The 21751-nt window shown below is 39.2% G+C and overlaps 1 protein-coding gene across 1 annotated transcript in view; it reads right to left on the bottom strand.

Annotated features, from left to right (window-relative positions):
• Positions 1-21751, bottom strand: part of LOC100544389 (extracellular sulfatase Sulf-1) — an 83530-nt gene that overhangs the window by 60721 nt on the left and 1058 nt on the right. Inside the window, exons 2-8 of the mRNA XM_019614360.2 lie at positions 21584-21735; positions 19411-19580; positions 8394-8544; positions 6851-7026; positions 5939-6067; positions 5619-5675; positions 4513-4642 (exon numbers count right to left, since the gene is read on the bottom strand). Of these exons, the coding sequence (XP_019469905.2) occupies positions 4513-4642; positions 5619-5675; positions 5939-6067; positions 6851-7026; positions 8394-8544; positions 19411-19580; positions 21584-21735 (965 nt within the window). The remainder of the gene's footprint in view (positions 1-4512; positions 4643-5618; positions 5676-5938; positions 6068-6850; positions 7027-8393; positions 8545-19410; positions 19581-21583; positions 21736-21751) is intronic.

Genomic DNA, 21751 nt, shown 5'->3' with positions numbered 1-21751 from the left:
GATCCCCCTTGCCTCTGGCGAAACAAACCACTGCCCCTCCTGACCATCTCCAGGGTCCTCTACTGGACGAAATCCAGATTAACTGAGGTCCCAACCCAAATGCACACCGAGTAGAGGCAAGTGATGATTTCCCATGACCTGTTAGCTCTATTCTTGCTAATGTAACTCTGTATGCATGGTTCTCCCTTCTGCAAGGATTCACTGTTGGCTCAAGTTAATGACCAGCTGAATATAACTCAAAAGTGAGCATATCTACGCAGTCAGGTACATCACGTTTCTGCTATGCTCTTGAGAATGTGACAACTTTTGGGAACCATTCTCCAAGGAAGAGGATTATGAAAAATAGCAAGGTGAGGATGGTCTACAATGAAAATGAGCCCATCTATGAATCTCTGAAAAAAAATCACAATAAAAACAGTTTAACTGAATTTTACATGCACATTTTATAACTATGTTCTCTTAAAGAAATTAAAACAGTCTCTATTTTGTAAGCAAAAACCTTGCTGATTGGCAGCTAACTGTACTCCATAGCCTAAATTTCCTCTTTTTTAGACATAATTATGAAACAATTACAGAAATTAAAAAGATGTTCAGTATTCTCTTTTTTTCCTTTTTTTGTTCACCCACATTTGAGTAAACATTGGAAATTGAAAAAAGAAAATTGAAATTTTGAAATTTTCCATTTAAAAACTGTCTTAACTATTCCAGGTTACTTATTTAATAGAAAACAAATTAAAACAGTTGTTTTCCTGAAGATGTGATAGTTAGCAGGTCTCAGGATCACACCTCATTTTAAAACAAGAAAAACATTTTTTATTTTTCAACTCCCAACTGCATTCTCTATTTCAAATGAGCTGGATATTGAATAAAGGTAACATGAAGAACATGCTCTCAATATACTATACACTATACTAGACAGTGCATTAATTTGCACTGTTCTTTTAGTTCTTTGTAGTTCTAGATGTTTAGCAGCAACTTCCCAGTGATTAATAATTGCATTCTTTAAAAGTTTGTCAGCAATCACATATTTTGAAGGTAATTTTAATTTAAATGATTTTAAGTGCAACTGAGTAGTGTAAATGTAGGGAGTATTAGCAGCTATCATACATTAAAATTAAGGTATTTTTCTACATATACACCTTTGTAATTGAAATTAAAGATACTAACCTCAAAAGACAAAATTAATTGAAATTAAGTTTGACAAACAAATATTACCTCCTTTTCTTTTCCAAGACGTGCAAAACAAGTAGATGATATCTGTCGGAGAAACTTATTAAATGATGATCTCTCAGTATTAAACAATGGAAACCATCTGGGCTAACGTGAAATCATTTGGTCCATTAACTTTTAATTTTCTTCAAGAATTTTTCTAAGTGGAAAAATTTTGCAGACACTTATTTCACACTGCAATGCCTCACTGAAGGTTATGTTATTCCACTGCTGCTCTTTAGATTCACATCCAGTTTATTCTTCACTGTTTTGCCCTTGAGCAATGTGCATAGCCAGTCCCTGCAGGAGAAGCTGCCCAGGCTTCACAAGGTTGGAATGGGAGTGAATGGGGCGTGAGATCCATGGGTTGTGCACCATGGATTGAATGAGCCCAGAGGACACCGAGAGGATGTGCTAATGCATCTCAGGATGCTCTGTACGCAGGTGCGTTGAACATTGGTATCCCTGAAGGATGCCTTCAAGATGTTAGAAGGATCAGGGACAACTTTGCTCTTTCCTTAGGAATATAATTCATATGCACTAAAGGCTAGGTCTGAAAGTTTCTCATAAGATCACTTTGACCTTGTCTTTCACTCAGCCATAAGGGCTGGCTGCTGGGCTCTGAGAAGTCAAGGTATCTTCTGCATCTAGAAGTCCTGTAGGTGGGAAAGCTGGTATCAAGCATCACTGCTCTTGTCAGCTCTTTCTAAGCTCAACGCCTTCCCCTGCTTTTGGATCAGAGGCAAGTCCCCAGCACAGGACATAAAGCCAAGTCTGCCACTGGGGACTGGGAGCTGGGTTAGGGGCAATGCTCCCATCTGCTTCAGTTGTGTTACCTTGTCAGGACACTTAATCTCATCTATTCACATGTGGAAAAGAACAGTTATTACAAACCTGGATTTTGGCAATAAGAGGTAGTAAATATAAGAAAAAATTGCAAAAAAAATAAAATTTTAGTATTTTAAAACTAAACATTTTAGCGTCTAACAGTCTAAATGACTCCACTGATCTACTCTGGTTTTTAAAAAAATATTCACTTTTTCAGATTTAATCTCTGTTTACAATGGCAGTGTTTGAACTCCTGAAAACTTTGCCCTTGGGTGAGACTGCAATATTGTGCACACTCCCTTAAAAGTGTCTGAGTTTTAGGAGCATGTGTGAGGTGGGAACTGTGGCAGAGAAATGGACGACGGATGTGCCAGCCAAAACATATTCCCATCCAATTTGGGATTAATGGAGATTTACCGTAACACTACGCTCTAATGAGTGACAAGAGCAAGGTGAAGAAGGAACATGTCCGTAAGTGCACAGGCTCTCGAGAGTGCCTTTGGGTTTCTTTTACAAGGCTCTACCTGCTCTGGGTGAAGCTCCGTGGGTGGCTGCAGATGCAAACACCGCACAGTAAGGCTTTATACTCCCTTCAAAACAGTAAGTCGGTATTTCAGTGCCAGGCCTACAGCTGGCTGCAATGGCCTGAGAAAACATCTGAGGGGAAAGCGTGAGTGCCTGCCTGGGAGAGATCGCCTTGCACTCCTCAGGAGAGGTGTACAGAGATGGGGACGGGGGGGAAGACAGCAGGGTGTGATGGTGCCCATGGACCCTGCCTGCAGTAGTCAGAGATGGAGTCAGTGGGAAGGCATCCCATCTAATTCTTCCCCAGAAAATTCAGCTTCATATACTGCCATGGATACAGTATTAATTGAGAGTCAGCTGAACAAAATTTGGAGTGTGACTCACTTTTTCTTAATTTCATAGAATTATTTAGGTTGGAAAAGACCCTTAAGCTGATCACAACCTACCATCAACATAGCACCACCAATTCCACCACTAAAACATGTCCCTTAACACCATATCTACACATTCAGGTTGGATATTAGGAAAAATTTCTTCTCAGAAAGAGTACTGAAGCATTGGAACAGACTGCACAGGGAAGTGGTGAAGTCACAGTCTGTGGAGGTGTTCAAGAAACACAGATATGTCACACTGAGGGCCATGGGTTAGTGGGCATAGTGGTGATGAGCTGACAGTTGGACTAGATGATCTTAGTGGTCTTTTCCAACCTTAATGATTCTATGATCTCTTAAATACCGCCGGGGTTGGGAATTCCATCATTTCCCTGGGCAGCCTGTCTCAATCCCTGTTCCAAGGCCTTCTTCATTCTTTCCATGAAGAAATTATTCCTAATTATACAGTCTAAACCTACCAAGGTGCAACCTGAAGCCATTTCACATCCTATCACTTATCACCTGAGAAAAAGCACTGACTCCTCCCTTGCTACAATCTTCTTTCAGGTAGCTGCAGAGAGCAATGAGGTCTCCCCCTCAGCCTCTTCTGGATTAAACAACCTCAGTTCCCTCTGCTGCTCCTCATATTTTTTGTTTTCTAGTCCCTTCACCAGCTTTGTTGCTCTTCTATGAACATGTTCCAGCACCTTAATATCTTTCTAGAAGTGAGGGGCCCAAAATTGAACACAGTACTCAAGGTGCAGTCTCACCAGTGCCAAATATAGTGGCAAAACCACTTACCTACTTCTGCTGGCCACAGTTTCTGACACAAGCCAGGACGTCACTGGATTTCTTGGCCACCTGGGCGCACTGCTGGATCACATTCAGATGACTGTCAACTAACACACTCAGGTTCTTTTCTGCTGGGCAGCTTTCCAGACACTCTTCTCTGTGCCTGTATCATTGCATTAGGTTGTTGTGACCCAAGTACAAGACCAGGCATTTAGCCTTGTTGAATGTTTTACAGTTGGACTCGGGGCATAGATCCAACCTACCCAGATCCCTCTGTAGGGCCTTTCTATTCTCATGCAGATCAGCACTCCTTTCCAACTTGTGTCATCCGCAAACTTACTGAGGGTGTACTCAATCTCCTCAGAAAGATTACTGATAAAAATATTAGTTACAACCTACTTCAAACAATGCTCCCTCTCCTTCCCTTTTAGTTCACTTCCCATATAAGCACTACAGAGCTGCTGGTATTGGTGTATTGGTGTACTACTCAAGCAACAACACCATTTATTTTGTGAGTACAAATTTATATCTGTGTATCAGCATCAAGCATCATGCTGAAAATATTAAGGCTACAGGAAGAAGTGACATTTGAATATGAATCACTGTCTGATTCTTTACAGTAATCTTAAACAGTAAATATTTCCAAGGAAAGGGACCTTTCTATTAAAGGAGTTTAGATAAATAATAAAGCACGATGATTGCTAAGGATCCAAAAAGCATATTACTGAATTTGTTTTGATATGTATTTCCTTGTGGCACATACAGGACTACAATTGCTGTCGCTTACCTGTCCTGGTTGTTCACAGGCTGTCTGGTATCTTGCTTGTTGGCATAATTCTTTTACCCTCTCATATTTTGGCAGTTGATTAGATTGCTGAGTGTTTTTATTAGCTTCTTCTTTCTTGCGAAGAAATTTGCTTTAAAAAAAAAAGTTGAAAATTTAATATACATTTTTCCAAACTCTGGAGATGATGAACTCAACTGGAAAAACAAAGCTAACTGGATACTAAATGTCTCCAAAGGAAGAAAATCCCCACATTTCTGCTAGAGACCTTTGATGACAAAAAGTCATGTAGTGAAAAAAAGGCTCACTTGATTCTCTGGAAGTTACCTAAAGAGAAATAAAAACTACTGAAATATGTTTAACTGATACAGTTCAGCACCATTCACACATAAACGTATGTTTTTTCACAAAGGACAATACTGTGAAGCAGTATTTATCTAGCTAAAAACCCCTGCTGAAGAGACTATGCGGCTTCCACACTCATTCAGCACAGTGTATCTAATATGCATCTTTTTGTAGTACTCACACAAGATTTTCATAATCTGAAAAACCATAAAATATCACAAGGAAATTGCTGAGAATTTTTTTAAACAGAGAAAATTTTCACAACGGGAATTGTCAAGGTGAGAGAGTAAGGAGGTATTAGAGAGAAGAGTATTTATAGTCATAAATCTTATTTACATGTAATTCTTTTCTTAGCTAGAACAAAAATGAAGAATGCTTCTAATCTTTGGTGGAAAATACAAAATACAAAATCAGTTGATAAAAGGATATTGCACAGCTGGATATGAAACAGAGAATTGGAAAGAAATGAGTCAGATGATGACATAAGTGGTCACAAGTACAATGTTAAAGAAGGAGGAGGTATAGGCTAGGAGAGCTGCCAGAAAAACATGCTTTCAAACTTCTTAGGGGGCAGGGACCTCACAGCACAGCAGTATGCACAGCCAGTGGTAGGAAATGAAGAAACAAGTCAGGTCTGTAAGTTTGCTTGCAAAATTTACAACTTCTCTGACCATAAAGGGAAAGAAGAGAGGGCAGAAAAGGAAAACAAAAGAGTATTCCCACCAGGCAGGCTCTCCCAAAACTCTCTCACCCCTAATAATTACCCTCTTTCCACCAGGAATGTGTCACGCCAGATTTTGGTCTTCTTGTTTGTTCGAAACCTGAAAGCAAAATAATAATATTTACTGCTGACACCTATATACACCACTGCTAGTGTTAACCATTAATTTTTTGAAGCACACCCCTCTGCTTATGTATACCTGCAGTTTTATAGATGTACTATTTAAGAGGGCTTTCAAATGAGAAAAATATGGTAGCAAGCTCGACACAGCTTATTTTCATTGAATCTCTTTTTCCACTCTGTTGTTGATTTACTTAGGTGTTTTCTCCTGAACTGGCAAAAAAACTCAAGCCTGAGACTCACCTATTTCCTGGTCTCTCCAAGTCTAGAAGCTTTAGGACAGATTTGCCATCCATATCTGGAGGTGTGTCAAGTCCTGCAATATCCAGAATTGTTGGTGCAAGATCAATATTCAGAACTATCTGAGGCACTCTGCGAATCAAGAGGAAAGGTCACAGTTTCATATGTTCAATATGGAAGTCTTCGCATTGTCTCAGAATTAGAAAGGTAATTAATGTTTACCAGGGCTTTGAAGATGTAAAGCTCCACACAAGAGCTATGTTTAGAAACCCGTCTTTAAAGGCTACAACTGTGAGAGTAAGGGTCAATACTGCAGAATATCATTAGGAAAAAAAAGCTAAGCACAATAAAAGGAAGAGGGGCAACTGCCATGTGATAGTTTTGTGCTTGACAAGCAGGGCATACAGCCAGCCAGCTATTCTGCTGCAGAAGGTGAACCCTAAAGTTAAGTGTCTACTTTTTAAAGGCAAACCCCAAACCTTTATGGTAACCTTCAGGGCAAACCCTTCCTTCTTTACAGTAGGAGTGATGGAGCACTGGAACAGATTGCCCAAGGAGGTTGTGGAGTCTCCTTCTATGGAGATATTCAAGACCTACTTAGATGCCTACCTGTGTGACCTATTGTAGGGTACCTGCTTTAGCAGGGGGGTTGAACTTGATGATCTCTTGAGGGCCCTTCCCCTGTGATTCAGTGAAACCTATCCTTACAGCAGTTATAGGTTATACAGTTTCCCCTCTACATTATAACTTATTAATAATATGCAAAGTGAAAGACATTACTCTTTTTAGGGGTCACTGTTCTGCAGTCATAGGGCATCCATTAAGAAATGAAGCTAGACAGAGTGATAATATTACAAGTACTTAGAAAAAATTTGTATTAGGTAACAGCTTTACTAAAGACATAAGAGAACATACACTGATCCTGGCTCTACACTTGGACCACGAATAAAGAAAGGAACTCGAATATCAAAGTCATATGGCATTGACTTCCCCTTGACCAGTCCAAACTGCCCAATATGGTAACCATGGTCAGCAGTGTAAATAATGTAGGTATTCTCCAGCTCTCCCATTTCTGCAAGCATTTGGTATAACTGAAATAGAGCACAGGGAAAACTTTAAACATGGCAAAATGTGATTTCTGCATAATCATGCAAAACAATTATTTTACGATTTTAGAATCAAAGAATCAAGCAGGCATCAATGAAATTACTGAAACTGACATTTTGGGAATGGGCATTTTTACATCTTGTCTCTACTGTGCTGATGAAAACATTCACCTTAGAAGTTCAACTTCACATTTCACAGAGGGGAGTTTGCTCTGAGGAAAGAGAGGAAACCCAGACAATTACAATACCAAAATATGGTACTACTAATGTAGTTGCATTAGTGTGTCCAAAGCGAATGTATACTGAAACACAGCTTGGGAAAAAAGCTCTGCTACAGCGTTAGTGTAAATGTTATTCAGATTTGATTTACTGTGTTAGACTACAGCTTTCCCATTCCTAACAGTTGTGGGCTGGGGAAAAGGCTGTAAATTTTTATTAAAGTTTGAAGAAATCTCTCTAGGGGAAGAACTTTGGTCATGGTGCTTGAATTTTGAACAAAAAGTCATGCAAACTACACCTAACAGTTCATGTATCATATTACCTATAATTAGCAGTACACTGCATTGTGTAACTTCTGCAAACATGAGCAGACTGTCACCTGAGTTGCTAGGATTTGCCAATTCCCAAATTTCAGATGAAGGACTAACTGCGAAGGGACTGTGTGAAGTGAAGTTATCATGTGCTAACCTGCATCTATCCATGAGAATAGAAAGGTGATGCATCTTTTGTTTACACCAGTCTTTATATTAGCCCACTGACTTTTCCATTATTAAAAAATAAATAAATAAATAAATAAATCACCAGCTTACTCACTCAACAATTAAAAGATGCAAGGAAGGAGTTTGGTACTACACTGAGAAGAATATAACCAAAATTAATTTGGTCTGGGAATATGTAGTGTAATTCTTTGCATCCCAGGGACTTTCCCCTGGCTGTGATTGGTAAAGGTAAGGAAAGAATTTACTTAATTTTGTTACTGACTAGTAAGAATGACAAAATAGGGCCTAAGAAGAAAGCTGGAGAGGAACTTCTTTTTACAGGCCATATAGTGATAGGATAGGAGATAATAGTTCTAAATTGAAAGAGTGTAGATTTAGATTAGATAGGAGGACATTCTTTACTATGAAGGTAGTATGAGGCAATGGAACAGGTTGCTCAGGGAAGTTGTGGATGCTGCATCCCTAGAAATGTTCAAGGCCAGGCTGGATGGAGTTTTAGGCAATATGGTTTAGTAAAACAAGCAATATGTTCCTGCTCATGGAAGAGGTGTTGAAGCTAGGTGGTCTTTAGGTTCTTTCTAACCTAAGCCATTCTATGATTCTGAAGTATTCACAGCAGTTTTTTGAACTCACTCTTTCCATAGAGTCATCAACTGACATCAGGGTCTGAAGTCTCTTGCGTTGCAAGACATTTGTAAACTCCATGTGGATAGGCAGCATGGGCCCCGTGTACTGCATGATCCAGTGCTTATCCATGTTTGGTGCGTAGTTATAGCTGGGCGTTCTGGGAGAAAAGAGAAAGGAACTGAGCACTTGTGCAGTATCAAAGACATCAGGAAAGTAGGAACTTGTTTAATACAGCAACAGTCAATAAATGGTTAAATCACATATTGTATGTGGTAGCTAGTATTCCTAATGGAAAATGTCAAACATCACTTCAGTGGCTTCCAATGCTTTACTTGTCTTCTGAGATTTTTTTTTCAGGCTCTAAGAATGCTAGCAGATCCACGTTATTATCTGGGATATAGAAAGACATATTTGTCAAAAGAATCTGTAATATTTATCAAAATGATGCATCCCATAAAGATGAGCAGAAAAATGAAGAGTCAGAAATTCAAGATGACTTCTGCTTAGTACAAACGTAAATTGTCTTGATGCTTCCAGTGAGAAAACTACCTTCATGTAAGTTAAAAGAAACTCGCAAGAAATACAGTTTCCTGTGAGATAGAGAATTTCAGTAGCCAGTGATAAGAACAGCAACACCACAGTTATCAGTTTTTAAGATGCTGTGAAGCCATTCATTTTTTCCCCTCTCATCACCAGAGGCATATACAGGCATGGAAAGGACCCTAAGCATAACCTCACAGAGATGGCTGCCTGCGTGCAAGGTCAGCTCTGAGATGAGGCAGAGTTGCAGCTGGTTCTTGTGACTTCAGATCCACACTGAGCCTCCATCACTCACTCTTGGTTCTCACCTGAGACCCATCTCAGTGATGCCCCTTGATATGGCAGGTATGCAAATGCCACCCACACCAAATGATGTACAAAACAGAGTGCATTGCCAGAATAACATCAACTAACAAGACTGAACTAATACTGCTGCCAATGCTAGTGCTGAGGAGGAGTATGGCACAGAGTTCTACTCAATCAAATAATACTGCTTTAAAAGTTCGCATCAACATTAAAGGGAATGTTTAAGAGGGGTGTTCTAACCACAAACCTGTGAATTGTTAAAAAAGAGCAAATAAGAGTCAGGAGTATCTTCCTATAAATATCACCTCTGAAGAAAAGGCACATCAAAAACCATGTGAAAAAAACTGCTATACAAATGTAGATGGTACAGAAGCTCTCCATCAATCGTCTTCTCATTTTTAGTATACAAGACAATTAAAAGGTGAACAGAAACTAAACAAAATCTATGTCCTGTAATTTTTTGACCTCTGTACGACTATTTTCCTTCTCTACCACTTGCAGAATCTAGACTTTGCTTTTGTTGATGACGTTTCTCAGTTTTAATTTTTCTGCATTTCTAATAATACACTGCAGTAGGTAATGTGTATATTGTAGCATTATCTTTGAAAAATAAATGTAAATTGCAAATAAAAAAATGCTGTTGTATTATTAGCTTCAATTGATTCCCATGGTTCTAATTTCAGTTTATAGCAGAAACATTGTTAATAAGTCTTTACATCGTGATAATTTTACACTGTGCATTACATAAAGCCTTTTTTTTTCCTACAGAAATATTTATGTGCTGCTTATTGTCCTTTCATAAGAGGTAGCACTGACCAATATCAGAACATTGTACACTGACAACCAAAGCCTTCCACCACGCCTTCATTTAGCTTTCACTTTTTTCTGTTGTACAGACGTGGAATGGTGGATGCAATTATCTTTAAATATATGTAAGTAATAAAACTTACTTATAGATATTATTAAAACATTTAAAAAAAAAGAAAAAAGAAAGAGCAACTAAACCATAAATCTAGGGAGTTGGACACCAATGATTTAGTGGGCATGGTAGTAGGTTGATGATTGGACTTGATCTTAGAGGTCTTTTCTATCCTTAACAATTCTATGATTCTATGATCTTACTGTTTTTGCTATAGTATATTTAACATACATTCTGAGCATAAAAATTGACTGAATGGACAGCATAATGCACTGATAATCATGTACAGTAAAAAATGAACTCCACGCTTTAAATGGAGACCACTTTGAGAATTTAGGTGGCATCTGAGTAATACATACATCTCTAGCATGACGAGCTGATTTTGACTGATCTACTTAGCCACCAGCATCAAGTGAGAACAGGAATGAGGCAATAGTATCATAGGATTTGTGAAGACTTCCTTGAGACTAGGAAGTATGGAGAGGTTAGCTCCCTACTGAACAAACACAGTTGTAAACCGGAATTTCTTTTCTTCTGGAAATTCTTATTATTCAAGGTTGAAAGGCAAAATCTTGGCATTTCTCACAGAAATCTCATTTTTAAAAGGAATGTTTATACTACTGCAAAATTAATGAACTTGAGCCCAAGAGCACAGCCCCCTAGGTTGTCAGTAGCCCATAACAGTAGCAGAGGGAGCCTTAAACCTTGAAGAAACAAGTCTTAGGAGCTCTGTTCACCTATCAGGTATTAGGTAAGGATAAAGAAGACAGAAACTAAGAGTGTTTCCTGTGCAGTTTTCTCTGTTTCTCTGGAAGTTTGTCAAATGAGATATTTTCCCATTCAAGTGCTCAGTCCTGATTAATCAGCATTTTCCAGCAAAATGAAGCTTTTTTTCTTTTCTTTCTCTCTTTTTTCCTCAGCAGACTCCCGTCCTGAGTGCTCCTGCTGAGGAGGGATGAGGTGGCTGTGAGCCGTGCTCAGCCTGCTGCTGTGCCAGGAAGGAGAGCCAGCTGCTGAAGCAGGCTCAAGTCTCATGTTCCCAGCCTACTGTCAGAAGCCTCCTCCACTTAATGGATAGTCTTTAAAAGCAGCACTCAGGGGTTTAGCAGGGCAGTTAAAACCTTTCACAGACACTTTCCAAATGCATTCTGAATTTTCTGGGTGAGAAATGCAGTAGGCAGAAAGCAAACACAATTTTCCTCCCAAACAATTCTTGCAGCAGGGCATTCTGTGGATTATTTAATGCTGGGAACCAATGGGGAGAGATGAGATAGGGGTCCAAAATGGAGGGGAAAGTGTAATAGGGAAGATGCAGAAAGGAACTCAGAAGCCCCATAACCAGCCTGCATTCCTTGCACATCCTTGGGTTTTGTACCATACAGAAGTCCATCTGAACGGCACTTCTTGACAGGTGTCAGATCTGACACCCTCTGATTTGTCAACCTTTTTTTTTTTCTCCCCCTAAAACAAACAGAAATGAATTCTGGGGAGAACACTGCTTGTTTCTGAGAACCTTTCCAAACAGACAGACCCCTTCTGTGTCAGTGATAACTGTTTATCGTAACATTTTTTTCCTGAAGCTGTTGGTGATATCAGCTAAAAGTTCGGCTGTTAGAAGCCTTTGAAAGTGATCATGGGAAACTTTCTACTCTTCCATTTTTGGGAAAGGCTTTGCTCTGTACTGATAAGTACTGTTGTAAAGTAGCACATACATCTGCATTTATTTGGCTCTCTTCAGTACTGGGAATATCTGGTTGAAAGCATCTGCCATGTCTTCTACTGCTTTTTGTTGGTCATGGAGGCTATCTTATCTTGAGCCCATTTGTTGATCCATGACCAGAAGACTGTGCTAGGTACCTTCATTATTTTCAGCTTCTCCATGGCCTCCAAGTCTGTCAAGGAGCTGCCACTCATCTGCCTGTCAGCCTTTGGTGCTATACTGCTTTGGTGCAGTGTCTGATTTCAAGGTCATTCTTGCCAGTAGATCAGCAAATAGAAAAGCACTTCTTTAACTTTTGAGTGTGTGCCCAAGAAATGCGGGTGAGAGTTCATTTTACATGTCATAAAAACACACAACATGAAAAAGTGCACTCCTTCATGTAAGTCAGTTCAAAATGACCTACAATATACTAAATGAATATTAAACCCATAGAAAGGGTAAAGATTGAATTACTGAATTAAAAAGGTACAGTATTTACCCCTCACATGGGCTACAGTAGCCTGGGCTAATCTAGACGGTTCACTTATGTTCACTCATACTGCACAACTTACTACACAGAGATTTTTTGGCTCTCCATGACAGATCTGTTCTGGCAGCGTGCAGAACAGTGGAAGATGTCAGATTCGTAAGATTTCAAACTTAAACTGCTAATTTAACCAACAAAAAAATCCCAAAAGCTTAACAGAAACAAATATTGAAACCAGTCAGGTCCCTTCTCATAAAGACTTTCTCAGAATGAGAAAAACAATTCACCCTGAGACCTCGTGATCATTTACTTATGTGAATAAATAAACAGAGAAATCATCCCATTTGATGTATACATCTGCAAAAAAGCAAAATTGTAAACTAGAATTAGCCTTCTCTAGCATTAGATTACCATCTCTTCAGAAAAGGGATGACTTCTGTCATTTGAGTTCTGTAAGCACTTCCTATTTCTGCATTGATGTATATTGTTTTATTAATGCCACATCATGGTAACTGCATTCAGTCTCTATCTACTACCTGTTAGACTGCAGTAGGATGGAAAGGGTGATAACATGTTCTACAGGTTATGGAAGGAATGAATATTTATAACCACTAGTGCACTTCTTTATTTGAAGAAAGTTTCATTATGAAATCTACCATTTATTTATCTATAAGCATCAGTTCAAGTAGATATCTGAAGTTACGTTGGGGGGAAATAATTACATTGACATTCAGCTTTGTGGTCTGAATGCCAGAAGTCTAAAAAGCATTCAGTTTCATGAACAATCAGGATTTTCTTTCACACCTCCTAATTACTCTTACTGACAACCCATTTACTACGCTTGTAAGTTCAAAATAGAAAAAGTGTCCTAGCCATTTCAAGGGTACCTCAATAACTTCAGGTTATGCAAGAAATAAAATAGTGGATGCTTGCATATGAGGACATATTAAAATGGGATCCTAGCACAGCAAATCATTCAGAAATGAATCACACTAACTTCTGCTAGTAAATGAATGGTCTTTTGTGTGATTTTCAACAAAACAAATGCAAGAAAGGCCTTCTGAAAATTGTTAGTACCAAAAAGCTGTTTTACATATTCAGAAAAGAATGGAAGATTCAGTTTGGCTAATGCTGTTTACACAGTTGTGGTGTCTACGTGGAAAAGAAACACAGTTCAGTACAGCACGTTTTAGTACCTCCCAGAATTGAATGCAACACAAATACAAATTAAGATTTTTTTTTTCCTTAAAAATTATGTCTATATATATACTTCTATTACAGGTGGACTAATATGGGAAGAAGCAAAAATATCTGGAAACGTTTGTTCAATCACTCATACTAAAAATCTGTGTTTGCCTCTATTTACAACCTCCTAATTCCCTCTTGTTTTTATTCAACAAAAGAAAATTATGTCCAAAAATGCCGCTTGTGAATACTTCCATAGAGTTCTCAGGGATCTGTATCCCAGAAGTGCCTGGCTAATTTTCTGTTTGGATTGGGAGCCCTCCAGTTAAAGAAAATAGCACAGTACTCATATGCCTCGGGACCATTTGGCATTTAATAAAAATAGGAGTAAACATCATTTTAAAATAATACCTATGGTAAAACGGATGGTAAAAAATGAGTAGCTTCTGTACAAAATTAGCACCTATATTACTCTTTAAAATGTGACTTACAAACATTGTATAAACAGTCATGCTCCTTCAGAAAAAAACAGTAAGCAATCAAAGGAAGCAAATATTTTATTTGCAGTGAATGCAGACCTTCTGAAGAAGCCTAAACCTGAAGAATGGGTTTAGACATTGTTCTTGGAAAGCAGGAAGTCTAGGTTCTGTCAAAATTAGTCCACAAACTACGAACAGTGGCACGGTTGATATTAATATGGAGTTGAATTTCCCCATTCTGAGTGCATTTAAAAAGGGGAATCTTTTAAAACAAAGAATATTTCTATACATGGGGATGGGAGTTGAGAAAATTTCACTCCTAGTGTAACATACTGCTGAATTTCAGAATAAAGTAGAAAAAGATGTTACTCGTTAAACATAACACCTTTTTATTTTAGGAAGCATCACTTAGAGGTACTGTTAATTGTGCATCTAGAATCTTTCTGCATCTCTAAATCACAATGTTTCTTCTGATAGGAAAAGGGGGAATGGTTTTAAACTAAGACAAGGGAGATTTAGGTTAGATATTAGGAGGAAGTTTTTCACACAGAGTGGTGACACACTGGAACAGGTTGCCCAAGGAGGTTGCGGATGCCCCATTCCTGGAGGCATTTGAGGCCAGGCTGGATGTGGCTCTGGGCAGCCTGGTCTGGTGGCTGGTTGGCCCTGTACATAGCAGGGGGGTTGAAACTAGATGATCATTGTGGTCTTTTTCAACCAAGGCCATTCTATGATTCTATGATTCTAGTCATGTTTAAAGTCATACTTCCAGTGACGTTTGAGATGATTCTGATTACTTATCTCTAAGTCAGCAGTCCAAGCAGGCTTAAGGCTATCACTGACAATAGACATTGACAAGTCAAAATTTATTACTGTTGCAAATGTATGAGGCCACTATGGTGGGTGTCCGTATCACAAGAAAAAATGTCATAGCTAGCAGATGTTTGAGATTCATCCCTGGCAGCAAGAGGGCAGCCTTGAATGTGTGGCCATTTTATACTCCAAATTCACAATTAAGATTGTTTTGGGGATCAGGAAGTTCAATAGCATTGCTGTTTATACTTCACTGCTGCAAATGTACTGCTATGACCAGGCCTGTGTCTTCAGCACCTTTCATACTACATATATTTGAACAATGAAAGCTTTTCCATTTGCTTTTTCTCACATTGTCTTGGGAAGTCTTCTAGTCTCATGCCAGATAGCATTTCAAGCTGCTTTTCCTAAGACCTTTAGCCTGCCAATAGGATTACTTGCAGGTAATCATAAAACTATGATTGTCAGTCCTCCTGCCAGCTTGCAAGCAGTGCTTCAGATTTCCATTTTTTACATTCTTCAGTAAATCTGTCTCCTGCAGACTTCTGCTTCTAATGTTTGTTTACTTCACAGCTTATAAATGGCTTAGGTTGGCTTCACAGTTCCCCTAAGACTGGTTCACCCTGCAAGGTAAAGGGAAGTTAAAGTGCCAGAGGCCCTGAGCATAACAGAGAAATTCAGGCTTTCATTAGAGCATCCTTTGAGCCAGAGCTTTCCTGCTCAGTTGTGTGATGAAACAAGACTGCCCTGTAATAGCAGCCAGGGATACCTGGAGAGCCAACTCCTGTGTCATAGCATCACATCTAACAAGAGTATTTCCAAGGTCTAGCAACTTCGCTACACAACAGACGATGTTCGTTACCACAGAAAAAATCTATACGCTGCTTTCATCTTACACACCTTCTCCGGTACCAGTTGTTTCCACCTAAATCATTTCTGCACATAGTTGGAGTATATATATTAATATGGTTTGTTTTCAGAAAATGTACTCATTACGATAGACAGCAGCCAGCAGCCAAACTTTCAGAAACATTTTTAACTGTCAGAAGTAGGAATGTTTTAAGGTGAGTACAGCCGGGATGTTTGGAGTGATAAGAAATGCTTAAAAGCAATAGAGAGTTCCTGTTGCTTCCAGTATAATAAAGTTTATGTTTCATCTTAAAGTGGAGCTAATGAGAATTAACAGGGATCATTTAAAATTAATGTTTAAACAGTGCACACATCATTACTTTTTTTGTCCTTGTAAGGCTTTGTATGCCACTCTAGTGAGCAGCTTACACTGAGGAGATAGGACTATAAGGCAATGATGTTACGTAAGTCTTCCTTTCCTTTTGGCTTTGTTTTTTTTTCATACGTATTATTTCTGTTCATAGCATTATTCTCTGTTGCACATACTTGATTTTCTTCTCTCAGTGCTGTTGCATGGGCAAAAGAGACCAACAGACGCCAGCAGTAAGGGCAGAATTCTCCCTGAACTGGAATATTTCCTGCCATAGCCACTCCCCTCTACATATGTGCAAATGGAAAACATTTTCTAACCAAACTTTTTTCTGTTGTTTGTTTGGTTTGGTTTTAATTTATAAAGGCAATAGTTCAATCAAATGATAGGCGCTTCATGAGCAAAGAAATGTCAAATAATATAAGGGCCTACTTCAGTTACTGTTCTTTTAAGAAAAACTTCCTCTCACATGTGGTTGTCAGGCTATCTTAATTCTTGGTTTGTAGGTATAACCTTCCATCTCAGTTTGTAAAGCCAGCAAGCAGCTTTTGACCTGGTTTCCCTTCTTTGTTGGAGGTAGGCGTTACAGTAACATGATATAGCAACTACATTTTTAAAAACAAAATCCAAGGTCAGATGGCTGTCACCCAAGGTCAGGAAAAAAAAAAGAGAAAAAAAAAAGAGATGCAAATGGTACTTGACCACCAAGGAAGAAAACCCAAGGGTTAAACGTTCAAATTACACAAACCTTGGCAGGAAGGATTTTATTGTTCTCCTGTTGTTTTCACAGGGAGCACTGAGTATGTCTGTATGAACTTCTTACATCTTTTAGTCAGAGCATATTGCTAATGTTTTTGGCAGAAAAAACAATTATTTGGTATCTTTAGCCACGCAAATTAGCCTTTTGCCTTTGATTTGTCTCATTTCTTGGGCTGCAGACTGAACTCTAACACGCTGCCAGTCAGTGCTATAAGAAACAAAAAGCAATCCAGCCAAGTCTCTCTTGAGGTTGCTAGAAAAGAAATTCTTTGCAAGAAGGCTGCCGAGAAACCAGCAACAGAAGAAGATAACAAGAAGCACAGCTGATTCTCATATTTTGGGCTGTTTCACAAATAGCCCAGCAGAAAACATATCTAGCCTCCAGGAGTCCACGCAAATAAAAGGCAATTTAAACAGGTACTCAGATGAGACTAAGTCTGAGAAAACACAGCTAGGACCTTTAGTTCATCTTTTGAGGTGATGTGTGACTTCTAATAAAGTGGAGAGGTCGCTAAACTTTTGGAGACCGGGAGAAGTTATAAAAAAGCAGGCTGAAAACACCGAGCAACAGAAAGTTCCAAAAGCATGATAAACTCATGCAAGTTTATACAAGCACTCTTTTATCAGAAGACAGCTACCACAGAGTCTAAAATGAGCTGCATGACCTCAGGAGATGTAGGGTGAGATACAATGATGTGCTTTTCTTCCAGCCCTGGTCCCCACTGCTAAGTGGAAACAGTTTGAATCCAACTCTTCTTTATGATGGATTGTCTCCCAGCAAAGAGGATGGCTTGCCTGAGGGCAGGCAATCTGTGCCATGAAATGGCCAACAATGTTGAACAGAACAAGAACAAATAGATTATAACTCTCTTGCTATGAAAAGAGGTGATTGAAAGAAGACATGGGAGGGCTCTTTTAAATCTGAGGTAGTGAATATTCATTATGCCTCATAGGATGTAGAGAACACATAGTGGCATGAACAAGCTCCAGGTTTGAAAGAGCTGAAAAGGCACTGCTTTGTCCCTGCAGCATGGGGTGACACCACAGAACTGGCCACCACATGATGGTGGAGCTGCCACCACAGATCAAAGAGAGATCAGAGTGATACAAAGAAGATGGGAAGTGGTGATCTGGATGCTTCACCTCACGGATGGTTTTCAGAAGCTGCAAAAATAGGAAGAAAGAATCTCATTTTTCTTTTTTTTCCTAAGCATTCCCTGCTGCCTACGGCTGGAGCATTTAATTCAGTATACTGAAAAAGATCTTTCATACAACCCAATATGACAGTTTTCATGTTTTTAAGTCCTATTTTATCTTTAGAACATAACAGATTGATAGTAATTCTATGGGTTGATTACTAAGAATCAGCTGCCCTTTTAAGCAAATATTTACAAACTAAAGTATCAATCTTATCACTTCTATACACAGGTATGAATTACACTGATTATCGAAGTAACTCCAAAACATGACTGGCTAGTTTGCACTACCTGCAGAATCTAGTCTCGGGAATGTGGTAATACTGAGAATATAGGATCAGGAAAGTAGAGCTAAGAAAGTAAGGTCAGGGAAAGTGGCATCTCTAGACAGCAGCAGACTGTCAAGAGGCCAAAAAATCGCCAAAATTAACAAATACTTAACCATGTGCCATGAACAGCAAATGCATTTTTGACCTCAACAGTGACGAGTTTATGAATGCAGCTTATGCACTAACTCCTACTCCTTGCAATTTTAAACCAGTTAATGTAACAACAAACAACATCCTTGCATGTGAGTCACTTCAGCATTCAAAATACAACGTATGAACTGACAGGCTTTGCCATCATGAAATAAAGCTGATTCCTCTTCATTTTCAGAGGTTAAATCAATGCATGGTCTGGCTAAAATATTTATTTTCTTTGGTTTCTGTGTTGAAAGAGCACAAAGATTTTGTTTAATCATGAATAGGAAGAGCAGGCCACATGCTCAAAGTAGACAGAAAAGCTTCTCCAACACCTCACTGTGAGAAAAAGGACCCAGAATACTGACAATATAAAGCAAGTTGTGGAATCGAACATTAGCCTCAGCTTTTTACCTGGAGTTGACCTTAGTTCTGGAAACAAAGCAAAGAGGGCTTTTTACTATTATTGTTATTATAGTATAATCACCAGGGAAGATTAAACATGTTATTTAAAAATCCAGTCTGATAGGCTGTTTTGGGAACCTGCCAGTAGCTAGTCTATAAACAAATCTGGTGCACTTGAAAACTACAAAAGCGTGTTTTTACTCTCAGTGCATTCAGCAAGTTTGAGCCCAGGAAGCGCATATCTTAGAGGAATGCTAAGGAAGTAATATCTTTCCAACAGATCCTGACCTGTGTCTACATATTTTCAGGGTATTGTAAGAAGCTGCCCTTACAAAGCCAAATACTGACCTTTTAATCTCTCACAACTTCCCAGGAGGAAAAGAGCTTCTCTCTGTTTTAATAATGGTCAGAGCTGTCAGTCTCCTTCCCAGAAGGCGCAGACATGGCCAAAGCAACAAACAAACATCTGTTGCTTACTGCAGGTTTCCTATACTTTCATTCTCTGTTCATGCAATGTCTCCATACCCAGGCAGGCAGCCTGTGACTGTCACTTACATATGCTGCGAAGCGTTGGGGTACAGCTCTGAGAACTGCGGGGCTGAATCCTCGGGGCCATGAGGTGCAGCGTGGCTGATGACCATCATTATGGGCCTATGAGGATATATCCTCTTGGACATTCTGAAGTAATTAATGCTCTCATTAGTGATTAGGTCTGTGAAGTAGTCCTGTAACACACGATTAATGAAAAGCAAAAGTTACAAAGTGAATGATCAATTAGATCCCATACTGTCATGTTATTATGTTATTTTCAAGTCTTCATTAAAGGGCAGATCAGGAAGCAAAAACATCCCATCAAAGAGATGTGTGACTCTAAGAGCATAGGGGAGACTGAGCAGTAATTACTTTCTTAAGTAGGCAATACCACGTAAAATGAGACTGTATTTTGCAAATCAGATACAATAGAATGCATTCAGTATGACAAACAGATTTTGTAATATAATGCTAAGCAACCTTTAAAATGACAGACTATACAGACAAAGGTATGTTTCTTGACTTTCATAGACAAAATACTTTCACAAAGTAGTAGCTCCCAACTGCAAGAAATCATTCACCCTTTCATTGGTTTTCTATTCACACCTAAATTTCTTGCATGTTCCTTGTTCAGAGTACACTTTTGTGTATGTACAAACTGGGACAAGCTACAATAAGCAACATATTACAAAAACCTTTAACAGAGAAAGTGCAAACACAAATGCAGGGAGCAGTTGAATTCCTGCAGGCTCTGCTCTTTTAATTGTATAACTTAAGCAGTGCAGCTGCTGAGATTAAGGTTGTGACTTGCTAATAAACTGGCTTAACCCACAGCCAAGGTGGCAAATGGAAGCATACGAGGGGAAGGGAGGAAATGGAAGTAAGAAAAAAAGATGAAAACTTAAATTAAACCACCTGCCACCTTGGAGCATTCATTGTTGGCCTGGAGGTCTAGTGTGAGCTTCATTGAGAAAGTGCTGAGACAATGTTTGTAATTTCAAGCACTTCCAGGCATGACTAATCATATGTTGTGGATTCACGGCCCCAAACAGCTGCAAAAGCAGAGCCCGAGGGACAAGGTCTGTGTCGCATGTCGGTGCTCGGACAAGGCAGCCAGCTGTGACCTCCCTGCTTGCCTGCTCCCTGCCCCCTGCTCCTCTCCTGGGGCATGCTTGGAGCAAAGGCGCTGGCCCTGGCTGTTACAGTCCCTGCAAGGGCATGGAAGTGGCAGCCAGCGACCCTTTGGTTTGCAAAATGGGTAATGATAGCAGGGCTCTGGGTTTCTGATAATTTTTGGTTTTGTGGCCCGCTGGAATAAAATGTCTGTATGACTTCTCTCCCAAAGCATCCTCTCCCCTCCTATTTCCCTGTTTATTCTAGCTACATACACAGGGTGTGTAAGGAATGCCTAACTAACCAATATTCTTTCTTTTCCTTTTTTTTCTTTTAACTCTATATAAATATGTAATCAGTATCATGTAATTTCTACGGGTGGGGAAATCAGAAACAGGCATCGCAAGCTTCCAATAAAATCTCATTACATGGGTCAGAAACCACAGCTGCAACATCTGTATCATCTTCTGTGAGCCTACAGTCTGAGGAAATTCCAGATCGCTTTCTACAGGCTGGAAAGTGCCTTTTCGAGACACTTCATGGCAGCAGGCAGGTCACCTTGGCACACTTTCCAAACTTTGTCAAGAGCACAAACAAGCTCCCAAGTTTTCCAACGGCTGTGCTCTCGCGCTTATCTATTCTCCTAGTCATATCCGGAGTCGGACACCACAGACACACAACGTATCTTTTTTACACTGTACAATGGGAAACAGCATTAACTAAGGTTTTTGATGTGGGTAATAGCTGACAATGCACAGTTAACTGTAAACTTCAGTCATGCGAAACACGCAGTTATTTTCAAAAAAGTTCTTTCTTTACTATCTGCTTCTACCAGAGAATCAGCGGTTTCTAGCAGAGAGAAAGGGAGGGAGGAATCAACTTTACTGAAAAGCCCTTGGAAATTTTCTTCCGTCCTGTAGTTAAAATCCTCACACAAAAATTAATAAAAATGCCCTGGAGAGAAAAATGACATCTCAATTTCTTGGTTGCAGATGGTTAATTAATTAATTATCCGGTTAATTAATTATCTCAAAGCGATTTTTATATGGATTAATGACATGACATTTATAGGTCTGGAAAATACCTTTGCATAATCAAATCCATGCTTCTCTTTGTTACCATTGCGAGAAATGGTGTAATTATAGAAGCGAGAGTTCTTCACTAATCCAACCCACTCTCTCCACCCAGGAGGGATGTAGCTGCCATTGTATTCATTGAGGTATTTCCCAAAAAAAGCTGTGAAGGTAAAAAG

This window comes from Meleagris gallopavo, chromosome 3, assembly GCF_000146605.3.
Source record: "Meleagris gallopavo isolate NT-WF06-2002-E0010 breed Aviagen turkey brand Nicholas breeding stock chromosome 3, Turkey_5.1, whole genome shotgun sequence".
Classification (NCBI taxonomy): domain Eukaryota; kingdom Metazoa; phylum Chordata; class Aves; order Galliformes; family Phasianidae; genus Meleagris; species Meleagris gallopavo.
Note: the sequence above shows the minus strand (reverse complement) of the source record. Positions and strands in the feature narration are given on the sequence as shown.